Here is a 14,126-nt window from a genome sequence, read left to right on the forward strand (position 1 = left end):
CCTTGTGCTTAAAAGCAACCAATTACAATTAATAACAACAACAACACCTACACTCACAATTTCAGCTTGTACACTCAACTAAAACAGGCAACAACAATGTCTACACTCATAAATTTTCACTCTTCAGGTTCGGAGAAACTGAATAACAGTATCAAAACTCACAAGTTCGATAACTTTCGGCTCCACTTACGAAACAATAACAACTTTTCCAAACACAAGTTTAACAAACAGCCACAACAATGTCTCCACTCACAAGTTCAACTCTTCAGCCTCGGAGAAACTAAACAACAGCGGCGTGACACTACGGGCCTGCTCGTGCTCCTCAAACTGGCCGGCAGCTGTGACCTTTGACCCATCCTGTCTGAAGACCAGGGGCAGACCCGACTTGTTGACCAGCCAAAACTGCGCTGCGATGGTCAGCTAAGCAGGGAAAAGAGGAACAAAATTCAATAAGGATAAAGACATGAGTACCAGTAGAGAATTGTTTGTTTTAGTAGGAGTTCTTTTGGTTTGTTTTTTTAGTAGAGGTTTTACGGCGCTCGTAACTGCATAAGGTCATATGAGCGCCAGAAGATAAGAGGTGTTACAAGAGAGTAAAAAAAAAAAAAAAAAAGAAGGGGAGATAAGGACGATAGGTGTTCGATAGGAAAGAAGGAGCAAACCACACCACAGCACCCGCAAACCACACCAGAGCACCCGCCAACCACCCACTAGTAGGAGTTTTACGGCACTTGCAATACAATAAGGTTATATAAGTGCTGAAGATTAGAGGTGTTACAAGAGAGTAACAAACATAAAAAAAGAGGGGAGGTAAGAACAATAGATGTTTGATTGGAAAGAAGGAACAAACCACACCAGAGCACCCACCAACCACCCACCATGTAGAGAAGAACCCCTCACATCTTCGTAAATTACGACAATCACAACCCCCCTTATTTCCAGTTTCTGTAAGTCATAGCTGCAACCCCACTGTGACCTCAGTTTTTCTGGACTAGGTCAAGCAGTTCAAAATAGAGGGCTATACTTTACTTTTACTGATAACACATAGTGCAGTTCTTTGCTGCTTCTTCTTTTTCTCTTTCACACTTCAACTCAAGGGCAGTTCAAGTTGGGGTATTCATCCAACAAATCAACAGATTGTTATATATAACTTTACATATCGTGGAGGTCATCTAAAAATTATGCAACTCAAATATTTGTTGCTCACCTAATAAAGCAGGTTCAAACGGAGATCACTCATTCTTCTTGTTATAATGACCAATTACAACACTACAACAGCCAAGTCCAGTTTTTTAAAGCTACTATCAAGCATATATAACCTCAGTATGCGGTGGTGTAAATCAAATCATCCACCAGCCATGAGAAAGCTCCGACCCACATGCCCTGCAGGCTCATGAGGCCAGAACTGAAAGAATTCAGTTTGGACAAGTCTCCTCTGTTCCTCTTTATCATCCACCCCATGCCAGTATTTTCATTCACAGATCTATTTTTGTTTAGTAATCCTACCTCCAACTTTCTTCAGAAACCAGAACAAATGGACAGCAAACCAGAAAACAAGTCAGTGAAAGAATTGGATGACTTCCCTTTCAGCAAAACAAATACAACGTCATCACATGCAAAGACTGCAGGGGAAAGAAAGGCACAATCACACAATGGTAATTTTGACAAATCTCATATTTCACATTTGGAACCTCTTAAAGAAGGATACACAATTTTCTGTGTTCATTTTTACAAGTACCCCACCGCTTTTTTCCTTTTAAAATATCATGTCATGTTAACACTGTGTAGTGACACAGCAAGCGGTACAAAATACCCCATCTTGTCAACCAGCCAGGAGAGAGACTGCAACGGACTTCTCCGTCTGGCGCAGAACTGCGCCAGTTGACCAGAACGTATAATTTTCACAGGCGCATTATTGCACCGAGTGACCACAAAGTGTTAAACTGTAGAGTTAGGAAGCAGCCCTTTGCGAGCATAACTCAATATCATGAAAGCTGTGTAGTGGCTTATTTTTAAAACATATTCTTCATATCCAAAGCCTGAATGCCAACAGATGAAACAGTAAAATCAACCACCTCCACCAGTCTCACCTTCATAGATCCCCCTTTGACCAGGCGTATCTTGACCACCAGCTTGAGCATGCGCTTATTGTTATCGTAGATACGCAGGAGAACTTTCTGGTTGCTGCTGTTGGGCGGGATGCTCAGCTCCTTACAGCTCTGGAAATTCTCCAGGTGAATACCCAGCTCCAGGTTCTGGGACACATCCACCTGGGGGAGGGGTGGAGTGCGTTGCATGAGATGAACAGAAAGGGGAATGTGGGGGAGAGAGGAATGCAGTGTGGAAGAAAACGAGGGAAAGGAGCCAAAATGAAGGAAGAGACAGATGGGACTGTCAAAATAGAAAAGGTACCATGGAGTAACAAGAGGCAATGATATTAGGTAAAAACCTTTTTCATTTTAAAGTCTTAGGTACAAGTAGAAATATAAAAAGGAAAAAGAGCTGCGGTAAGCAAAGAGTTTAGTCCTGTAGGGGGATCATATGGCTTACTAAAAGTACCAAGAAAAGATAAAACAGTCCACTTAGCCCTTGGTGGTCAGATCTATTCTGTTTTCTTCGGTAAGATCAAGGTCGAAAACAATTATATCAGAGCATCAATCAGTTCCCAAAGCAAGAAAAAAAATGCAAAAGTAAAGACTAACCTTCTGCTTGTTTTCCCATCATGACAACCAAGGCCTGCTGATTCCTGTCCCTGTGAAATGTTATTGCTACCCAGTCAAGGCTCTAGGTGACCCTAGATGTTACACATAAGGATAAGCAGTTCAAAATAGAGAGGGGGAGGGGGCAAAACTTTACTTTTACAAACAGACAAGTCTTACCCCATGAAGAAAAGCCTCTTTGCCAGCCTTGAGGTTCCCAGAAGCCCCGGTGCCACGGAGGTAGTAGTGCAGCTCTAGAGGCAACAGGTTACACACGGTGATGGGCGGTAGGAGGGTGAGGACGTGACCGGGAAGCGTCGGGTGAATCACTCCGTAGCCCTGGTACTGGGACGATGACATCACTTCTTCCGGAAACTTTAGGCGAGTCACGCACACAAAGAACCTGTTTGTTTGAATTTGTTTGCGTAATAAGCGCTTTTGTTTTTGTAAGCGTTATACGGCACTTGCAACACAATAAGGTCATAAAAGTGCCGAAGATTAGAGGGGTTACAAGAGTGTAACAAACACAAAAAAGGAGGGGAGATAAGAACGATAGATGTTTGATAAGAAAGAAGGAGCAAATCACACCAGAGCACCCGCCAACGACCCACTGTTTGAGTACAGAGTAGCACATTGACACAGTAACAGTCAATAAGTGGAAAAAATTCAGACAAATAGTCATAAATGAGAGAGGGAAAGAAAAGAAGAAAAGTTTGACTTACTAGTTAGTTTTAGTTTTAGTAGAGGTTTTACGGCACTCGCAACTGCATAAGGTCATATGAGCGCCAGAAGATTAGAGGTGTTACAAGAGAGTAACAAACATAAAAAAGAAGGAGGGGAGATAAGGACAATAGATGTTTGATAGGAAAGAAGAAGCAAACCACACCAGAGCACCCACCAACCACCCACTTGACTTACTAGTGGTGTCCTTTAACCAGACCACAAAGAATCTGTTAAACACAAATACAAAACAGGTGATTTGTTCTTAATATTACTTTTCCTCTGTTTATATAATTTAGAAAAAATAGGTACAAGTTATCAGTAACTGAATAAATTGGGTAAAACATGACATGGGCTGCACGGCGGGTTTGGAGCGCCCATTTAGTTTCGGCTGGCGCGAGGCAAGCAAGCCCGCGCTTCCCCAGGTCACGGGGTCATTTACCTGCGCCACCGGGGATTTCCCTTATCAGCCAAACACCGGCAGCGCTCTTGTATTTTTTGCAAAGTTTACCAACACAGTGAGCCAAAGCTAATGTAAGATGAACATTTTAATTAAGACAACGTAAATATTCAACATATTAAGGAAGAAATGAAGAAAATCGGAAGCCCATGGTACATTACACTTAAAAGCTGTGAAGTTCTCAAAAAGGGGACTTAATTTGATAAATGTGTCATGGGTAATCAATTATAAACTTCAATTTAAATGTGATTGCCCCCAACGAATTCAATCAAATTTGCACACAGGACTGAGAACATAATGGAAATTTGTACTCACAAAGGGGCATATACAAGAAGCTTCTGGATCCGTAATTATTCAGGTTTGAAGTAGATTTTTTGCAATACTCTTGCTTTGCGACCTTGATCTTTCATAGCGATATCCACGGTACATGTAACTACAGTACAGATCTTTCCTTGCCGATACACTTATGAAAACACAACCTAAACACAAAATACAAAAAGAACACAATATTGCGGGACTGGAGGACGCTGTAAGCTTTCGTCTTTTGATGGGTGGTGCACACGACAGAGTAGCTTAAGGTGGGTTTGGACGTGTTGTGACTGCATGATTGTTTTGACGTGTTTTTGTTTGTCTTTTATTGCTGCTACTCGTTTTTCCAGCTTGGCCACGGTTGCATGAATGAGCTCAGCCCCTTGCTCACCATGGAAGGCCATTCCAAATCCATATTTTTGTATCCAAGGGATGCAGTGTTTCTCAAGGATGTGTTGTGATGTAGCACATGTTTTACGGCACTATCCACTCAAGACCTTTTATTTGCCAAATATGTTTCTGTATAAAGACATATATCGTGTGATGCATGACTGAATATGTGGCATTCTCTCTATAGTGATTGGCTTTCCATGTGCTATTATTGTGTGGATATCTTTGAAGGTGACTTTTACTTGAACAAATTTCTCTCTCAGAACAATTAATGCAGTGTCTATTATGCTTTGATTTCGTGTACATGCAACTGTTCTTTTTGTTAAAAATGATGTTAGCTGTCTGTACACATGGGCTGTGATTTATTTTTGGCAGTGGTTTCCTATAAATGAACGGCTGTGGTAGGCCTGTGGTGTGACGTGTTGTTTGAGGATGTTATCAAATTCAGAGCAGGCAGGACTTGACCTTGGAATAAGCTCCTCAAACTCTTAACTCTGACAGCTGATCATGTACACTAGAACCCTCCCTCTCAAATCTCTCTGCTTCTCGTGGATTATCTGACAAAACCTGACAGCCCTGTAACAATTGAATGTCCCCCTCGTTTTTTTCAGCCCTCTTTCATTTTTTGCCGTAGATATGCACATTTTGTCCTATTCCAGGCCTGCAATTCTCCATAGATTGATGGACCAGCTGTACATCTATATCATGTGCAGCCTCCTCAAGAAGGCCATGATGTTTGAGCACAATGCCCACCATATGATCATGTTGTGTGGCATTCCATGACAAAAATATTGTTAAAAATGACAACGAAAATCAGATGTAGCAGAGGCAAGAAAACTAAAAACAGTAAGGATGAATGTTCAGAGTGGTGGGTTGGGGTTTTTTTTTAATCACCGAAAATCATAGAATAACTTAGTGCACTTGAAACTTGCACATGTAAATGAAAATTGTCACCACAGTTGATACATAAATTTCTGTTTAAATCGTTGGGGGCCGGATTGAAATATTTAAATTCAAACTGAAAAAGTTCTGAGCATTGAAGATGCCAGTTTGAAAATCACAGACTTACTTAAATCCCTTGTAAAACTGATATAATCGGACTTGCAAGAAAACAAGTTATATCGGCTTACAGGTCAAACATAGCACGTTACAATGAAATCTCAATCGGCCTTGTAGCATTTATAGTTTCAGAGTTAGGAGGCTTTCAATTCGCACTAAAACGCCATATTTACTACTGCCCCGGCACAGGAGGAGTGGCGCTGCGGTCACCCCAATTAACCCCTCTGACAAGTGATTTATGATTACTGGGCTGTCGGGCGGGGCGGGCAGGGTGGTGAGGATGGTCGGGGAGGAACCGGGGAAGAAAAACTAAGTGAGCGGTCTGGATGGTATTTTATCCGCTGTGGCTGACTAAGGGTCAGGAAACAAAAAAAATATTTACTGTACCTGTAGGTGCCATCGCCTGGACCTATCACGTCACAGCAGCGAATGCCGTCGGGCTTCTCCCCAGGCCGCCTCACATGCTGCCAGTCCAGGGGTTTGCTGCAGAAGTGGACTGGCCAGTCCACAGGACGTACTCGCATGCGCATGTGTACGCAAGACAGGGGGACGGGCAGGGCGCTGCCCACAGGGACCTTCATGCACTGGTAGTGGCCTGGAGGGGGACATATGGAGTAGGTATTTTTTGTTGTTGTTGTTTTACAGCACTTGCAACATAATTAGGTCATACAACTGCCGAAGATAAGAGGTGTTACAAGGGAGTAACAAACACAAAAACAACCACACACCATACAGAGTTTAGTGTGAGTGTGCGTGTGTGTGTGTGTGTGTGTGTGTGTGTGTGTGTGAGTGTGTGTGTGTGTGCGTGTGTGTGAGTGTGTGTGTGTGTGTGTGTGAGTGTGTGTGAGTGTGTGTGTGTGTGTGTGTGTGTGTGTGTGTGTGTGTGTGTGTGTGTGTGAGTGGGTGGGTGGGTGTGCATATGGGGGAGGGTGGGATGTTATAAGATAACATGATATGTTTACTGTTTGAATAAAGAGAGGCACATTAACACAACTATTGTCATTTAAGGGAAGGAAAATTACCCCCCAAAAAGACAGACAAGGGAGAGAAATAAAAGGTGTTGGATTTACGAGGGAAATCCTTCAACTACTCATGTTAAAAATGTGAAATAAAAAGAGCCATACTATTCCGTTAAATAAACTGCATGACGTAAAAAAAACTTCAGGGTGGGGAAATCGGAGCAATATGAAATTTGTACTAATCCAAATCTGACAAGGGCAGCCTTGTCTAAAAGTCAAGGTGTTGGGTTGGGAGTTTGATTCCAAACTGCACAAAGCTGAACAGTAAATTTTTACCAGAAGTTCTTTACCCTATCTTCCTTAATTTATGTCACCCCATATGGGTTATGTAAATCAGTATGACAGCGGCAAAAAATCCAGTGCCACAGTTGCTAGCACTTAACAGGCTGCTACACTATGTATCCTAAAAAAGCATGAATCCAAAAGAATTATTACAAAGTTGCATGAGCATTTGGGTGGAAAGGATACAATATAATCATGACTCCAATCGTATTTAAAAAAAACAAAAATACACCTTTTAACTGTTATGCTTAAACGAAAACTTTGAGAAGCAGTAGCTCAAACAAAACCTGTCCACTGACAACAGACATCAAAAGCATCAAGAGACAAGACACAGATGGGAGGGTGAAGGCTGCCAGTCATGTTACGGTAACAGTTTTACAGCACTTTCAACACAATTAGATAATAGAGTGCCGAAGATTAGGGGTGTTACGAGAGAGCAACCAACATAAAAAAAGAAGGAGAGATAAGGACGATAGATGTTTGACAGGACAGAAGGAGCAAACCACACCAGAGCACCCGTCAACCACTCTCTCTCTTTGCCAGTCAAACACTGACGGGTAACACAAACTGACACAAGGCAGCAAGCACAACATAGGCAACACACATAACTTCGTCTCACCCGTCTCATCAGTGGACTCCAATTTGAGCTCCAGTGGACTGTCCAGCCTGTTGTGGATGACCAGAGCTGACCGGATGATGATGAGTTTGCGGGCACCGCCCTCTTGCTGGACCTCCACCACAATCCGTGCCGGGGACACGTGGGGCTGAGGACAGCACACAGTAATAAGGGAAAGTGTTAGCAGTGGTGAGCAGCACAAGGCACAGTTAGGTACAAGCAAATGTGTTTGTAAGTTTAGTTTTAGTTGTAGTAAGAGTTTTACGGCATTTGCAACACAATAAGGCCATATAAGTGCTGAAAAGAGGTGTTACAAAGAGGGTAACAAAGACAAAAAAGAAAGAGGGGCAATAAGGATGTTAGATGTGGTTGTAAGTGTTTTGCTAAGGGAAGGTGGTGTCTCTAGAGGGTCCGGAAGAGACAGAAACATGTGTGGAAAAGCCAGAAGAATATCCAACAAGACGTTAACTGGCACGATCAGCAGGCAGACCCTTTCATGGATCCTGGAGAGGAGGGAGGAGCAGCTATGGCATTGTGCCGCCTGCAGTAATACCTATTCTCCAACCAAGTAAGAAAATAAGTGTTTTTGGAACAGTTAGGTGCAAGCAATTGTGGTTATAAGTGTTTGGGTACAGTTACATAGTAAAAAATTATAACTGTAAAATTTGACTCCCCTCACCCACGCCCGAACAATAGAATTAAAAAATTAAGATTATATAGAAGGTTGCCTTCAATTCTTCTAATGACAACAAGGCCTTTATGTTGATTCAATTGTCCGCTTACGCTAGAAGAATACAATCTTCATTGTAACCTAGAGAACAACTATTCGGCTGAAGTCGCTGGAAGACACAAAAAAATCTTATCTAGGAATTTTTGGGCATAATCTTGAGCTAAAAACTACCAGCAGAGCCATCAGTGAGAAGAGAGAAGCACACCTTCAATGTTTGTATAAATATGAGACCACACATATCACCATGACGGGATTATTTTCTTGTAAACTTCTTTAGTCAAATTTTGAAATAGAGTTTTACAAAAGATGCATTACATTCCTAAACACTAAGGTAAAACATGGAAGACATTTTAACACAAAGAAGATATCTGGTTCCACTTACAGGTGCCTTTAGCTCAGGATCAGCATGTCGGAAATACACTCCTACTTTGTCCACTGTGACAGGGGACAGCCTCTGCCAACCTTCCACAGTCACCAGCAACTGATTCACGTGCATGGCATGAGATTTCTGGAGGGACACAAGAATAAGTGTCAAATAGAAAAATGAGAGACAATATACTGAAAAAGCCTGCATAATATAGGTTTTTCGGAGAGAAGAGATTTAAACTCCCTATTTCTTGGGTTGAGAAATGAGAGGGAAAACAGGATCATCGAGGGCTGAACATTTCAGACCAAGCACTCAATGAAAAAGAAGAGAAATTCATTCATTTGACCGATTTAATTTTATGCATATCTAGAGGTCTTTGGGATATGCATCAAGATTGTAAATGACTAGCAAATAACTGGATAGGTGTGAAATGCTGAATGGGTGCAAGACACATATTTGTAAGGTGGAAAAAGAAAATGATTACTTTTCAAGCACCAAAATTACACTATCAATTCTATGCTCAAAACTGAAAGTCACTCTTCAATGAGTTTAGTCATTTGGTAAGAAAGTAACTCAAAAACCAATTGGGAAACCAATTACCTGAGCCCATAACAGAGCCCATGAATCATTACACACATTACGGCACTAACAGCCTACAAAGAAAACAGCACCTGGTGTCTGAGTTTTTCCCGCCGGTGGAAATGGAAGGGTTTTGTCTCTGATGGGCCAACCCTCTTCCAGTCAGAGGCTTGGATATAGGCTGACTCTAGCGTCTGTGAGCTGTGACCATCACCAGCAAGACTGGGGAACAGGACCAGTTGATTTATGAAAAAATGAAGGTTGCAACGGAAAAAAACAAGCAATTATTGCAGTTAGCATGTGCACCACTTCTAAATTCCACTCTCGTCAATACCAAACAAGACCCTTTTGAAAGTGGGAATGATGAAAAAAAGATCAAAGTACAGTGTGTTTTGACCATTAACATGCAGTGGAATCAGGCGCCCGTCAATTTTTGGGCATACAGAGTTATTGGTATCATCTTAAGGCCTGTTCATTTGCCTTACTTTGAATGAAAAAAATATTGTTTTATCTTGAATAGAAGTTGAGATATTTGCGATTGAATGACCTGGGGGTCACCGGAGGTTGTCAAAGTTTGGTGACTTCCATAACTTGAGAGTCCTTGAAAACTAAAAATTTACAGTTTTTGTCCCTTTAATCAACGTTTTTAGGAAAAATCCACATGGAAAAGTGTTTTCCAGTGGACTTAAAAGATGTTGGGGTAAAAAAAAAAAATTCGATATAAATTGCCAAACCAGCATCAAAATGCCGGTTTCTTTGATTTCAGTATTTTGACGAGCGCCTGATTTCACCACGCTGCCTCACATTCCATTTTCTCTCAGCCTAAAAAAGTGACTGATTGTTTTCCCATTGTTCAAATAATTACAGCATAATGTTAATGAACATTAATGTGTAACAAGCATAGAGGTCAAAAGGTAGGTGATAAGTCCTTCAGAAAGTCATCGAGCCACATTATCTGTGAGAAATAGAATTACCAGTGATCAATCCATGAATGCATTAACACTTTGCCACCTCATTTTGCCCACTGGCGATGTTAACCACCCAGTTTCTTTGGATTTTCCTCAAAATGTGATGGCAAAGTGTTAATCTGGGTATGGGAAAGACAGGGCCTTTTTGCCTTGAGGTAACACATGCCTCTTCAGCTTAAGTCTCTGGTTTGATTCCTGCTTCATGCAGGCACTGCCTCTTCAGCATTAGTCTGTTTGATTCCTGCTTCATGCAGGCACTATCTGTGGCTCAATTTCTTTTTCTCTTTTTGTATCCCTGAACCTAAGGAAGATAATATCAGGCACTAAGCCTTCTTAATAAAGACAACTAACAACATGTGGGATAAACAATAGTAATGTTTTCCTTCGTTTCTCTAGAAAACATAGCAATTTGCACCATGTCAATACATTCTTACGTAACCAACAAATACGGGCATCAAAATCAGGACATGAGACAAACAAACAAAAAAAAGTAATGTTTTCCATTTCCCCATTTTGTTTAACTTGTTTTTCACTTATTGTAAGGGTGTGGTGGTAGCAGTAGTTGTTTTTGCACTTACTTTGAGGGTGTGGTGGTAGCGGTACTCGTTTTTGCACTTACTTTGAGGGTGTGGTGGTCGCAGTACTTTCTTTTTGCACTTACTTTGAGGGTGTGGTGGTTGCGGTACTTTGTATTTGCACTTACTTTGAGGGTGTGATGGTCGCAGTGTTTGTTTTTGCACTTACTTTGAGGGTGTGGTGGTAGGGGTACTCGTTTTTGCACTTACTTTGAGGGTGTGGTGGTCGCGGTACTTTCTTTTTGCACTTACTCTGAGGGTGTGGTGGTCGCAGTGTTTGTTTTTGCACTTACTTTGAGGGTGTGATGGTCGCAGTGTTTGTTTTTGCACTTACTTTGAGGGTGTGGTGGTCGCAGTGTTTGTTTTTGCACTTACTTTGAGGGTGTGGTGGTAGCGGTACTTGTTTTTGCACTTACTTTGAGGGTGTGGTGGTCGCGGTGAGAAACCACAAGTTGCTGCCTGTGTCATTCCGAATGACGTAGGGGATGAACGGTGAACGCTTGTGCTGGGAACGTTCCGTCCCCGTGCGGGCCAAAAGGTGGGAGGAACCCGTGCCACGCTGCTGGGTGCGGTAGTCCTCCGTCCAGTTGCCGCTGGTCTGACGGTACAGGTCGATGAGTGTGGAGGTCAGGTTAAGGTTCAGCACATCAGAGGCTGGGAGCATGGGAAGAAACATAGGAGTTGAAACACTTTACGACCGTTATGTAATGACATGTTCCTATCAATGTTTGCCGTATCTGTGTACAGCCCAGCCAAGCTCTCCTGTTCGAAGCCTCTTCATTACAGTCATAACTCCATCATTCAAGTCATTTTTTTCCCAAGTTATAGGTTATTAGTATGGTAAAAATGCATTATTTACTTTTTTGTATCCACAATATAGAAGCGTTCTGTTTTGTATGCCAAAAATCCAATTATTGAGGCACCTTTCTTCTGCTCAAGTCAAAACTTTGACTTAACTAACAACTGTTTGTTTATGTTTTCTCAAAACAGCACAAAAAATGACTAAGGTAATCATAGAGATGATATGTGTTTGATACGAGTAAAACATCTGGGGGGTGGGGGGGAGGTATCTCTATACAGAACATTTAAGGCGTATAAGAACAAAACTAAAAAATACTGTACCAGCAATCTGCACGGCCAGTCGTTTCTCTGGCTTGGAGTACTGCTTCCACTCAGTCAAACATCTGGGGACAGGCAAAAATGGTAACCATGATATCACGTTACTAAAGATCTGATGTATGTCACTGAGAAATAAACCCTTCGGTATAAACAAATCATTTTTTCTACCTTTAGTATGCATTTTTCAACCCAAAAAATAAGGAGTTTAAATCTCTTCTAGTAATCTCTCACTACAAAGCCTGGGAAATACAATGGCAGATTTGCTACAACATTCAAAATAAAATAGATTTAAATCTTTCTATAAAACTGTGGCTGAAGGCTGCTATGTGGTTTCTCTTCAGGAGCAAAAGAGAAATTATAAGTGGGTCACCATAAAAAAAACCTGTTTTGAGTTATAAGAAACAAATTGACACAATGAAGGCCATTCAATGCAAGGAAAAGGTAAGACAGACAGACAGGCAGAGAAGAACAACAGAAGGAAAGAAGAGAAGTAGGACCTTAGTAAAAGAGTTCAACACTCTCTTCTAACGACTCTACAAGCAGGACCTACTGCTAAAACTTCTGCCTTTCACTCTCCAACCAAGGCAACTACCTGTACTGCAATAAGGAACAATTTATCATAAGCACTTGCACTGCAAACTATACAAAGCTGGCCCAAAGAGTATAAGCAGAGACAAACAACACCAAGCATAAATCAGAAACTCCCTGTTCTGAAATAAGGAACAACTTTTAAGCACTTCCACTGTGAACTATGCAGAGCTGGCCCAAAGAGAATGAGCACAGAGACAAACACCACCAAGCATGAAACAAACAGCTTACCTCCAGGGCTCAAGGCAAGGCTCCCATCCAGAGAGTTTTCTGTTGTAGTATTCAGACACCAACTGGAATGATGCTTTGCCCTCAATGCTTGGCTCAAGGTCTTGCTTGATGCTCAGACCTAGAGATACGTCATAAATTCATTTAAACATATAAAAAATCTTGTGTTTTCAGGAAAATTCTGTGTGGAAAAAAGTTGTACCTTCAACGATTTAATCATGAATCACACTTACATTCTGGAATTAAGATAGGGAGGTTTATTATCATGCATATTCATCTGTCTGCTGGGAGAAGAAATCCCTCTCAGCTTCATTTGGCTCCGACAGGCTGAATCAAAGAAGAATGCCTCCTACATAGTCTGAATTATGCTGATGACGGCGCAAAACACTTACAATTATACATACATCAAATTTTGAAGACTGATCAAACATCTCTAAGGAGAAAAATTTTGGCAGTGAGTTTTAGTTTTAGTAGAGGTTATTCGGCGCTCGCAACTGCATAAGGTCATATGAGCGCCAGAAGATTAGAAGTATCACAAGAGAGTAACAAACATAAAAAAAGAAAAAGGGGAGATAAGGACGATAGATGTTTGGTAGGAAAGAAGGAGCAAACCACACCAGAGCACCCGCCAACCACCCACTTTTGGCAGTGAACGAAGAGCAATACATCTGGGCACTACTCACCATTACAAGAGACTTCAACCAAGGGGATATCTGCATCGCCACAGTCATCAATAAGACAGAGGCTGATACTGTCCGCATTCAGCTGGAACAAGAGAACATGAACCTTGATCACAACACAGACACAGACTTAGTCTACAGACCTTTGACAAAGCATTCCTGGTCAATATTGGTGAGTAAACACTAACCTCTCAAATGTTTTATTCACCAATATATGCCAAAAAGAATTTATCCTGACTTTGTTTCAAAAGAACAGTTAAAAATGAGTCACGGTGTTGTTTTATAAGTAACTTTAATATTTGAACACAGATTTCTTCCAAATTTTCACACAAGGTAGATAAATGGACTGGCTACCCCTGCACACACAAATTAGTAAAAAAGTAGGTCAAGGTGACCTTGAGAGTGAGCACTGTTGATCAAACAACAAAATTTACCCTCGTTGTTCATGGCTGACAAGCAGGATCAATTGTCACATAATTGTGGTAGGCCTCAAAACAGTCTTTACAGCATCCCTTGTTGCAAGCAGGGCAGTAGGTTGTTGTTTGCACTGGTTTGCCTGGCTTTGTGCTATTTCCTTGCTTCTTACACTGAGCGCAGTCACATGCGGCTAAACCCTTATCAAGATATTCGTGTCTCCTTTGCCCAGCGTACAAATTGGTTTAGTTAGCTAATGTCACAAAAAATTTTGCAGAAAATATTCAATAGGTTCTGAGTTTAGATCTAATATTTTAAAGAGAT

The 14,126-nt window shown here is 41.4% G+C and overlaps 1 protein-coding gene across 1 annotated transcript in view; it reads right to left on the reverse strand.

The window, feature by feature from the left end:
* The window catches only part of LOC101853365 (vacuolar protein sorting-associated protein 13D), a gene marked incomplete in the record, with an annotated part of 111,492 nt that overhangs the window by 42,015 nt on the left and 55,351 nt on the right, over nt 1–14,126 (reverse strand). The window contains 11 exon segments of the mRNA XM_035971752.1: nt 254–420; nt 2,091–2,270; nt 2,880–3,102; nt 6,025–6,232; nt 7,558–7,702; nt 8,667–8,792; nt 9,323–9,452; nt 11,190–11,427; nt 11,896–11,957; nt 12,712–12,829; nt 13,392–13,473. Coding sequence (XP_035827645.1) covers nt 254–420; nt 2,091–2,270; nt 2,880–3,102; nt 6,025–6,232; nt 7,558–7,702; nt 8,667–8,792; nt 9,323–9,452; nt 11,190–11,427; nt 11,896–11,957; nt 12,712–12,829; nt 13,392–13,473 — 1,679 coding nt within the window.

This window comes from Aplysia californica, unplaced genomic scaffold (genome assembly GCF_000002075.1).
Source record: "Aplysia californica isolate F4 #8 unplaced genomic scaffold, AplCal3.0 scaffold00019, whole genome shotgun sequence".
NCBI classification, from domain to species: Eukaryota; Metazoa; Mollusca; class Gastropoda; order Aplysiida; family Aplysiidae; genus Aplysia; species Aplysia californica.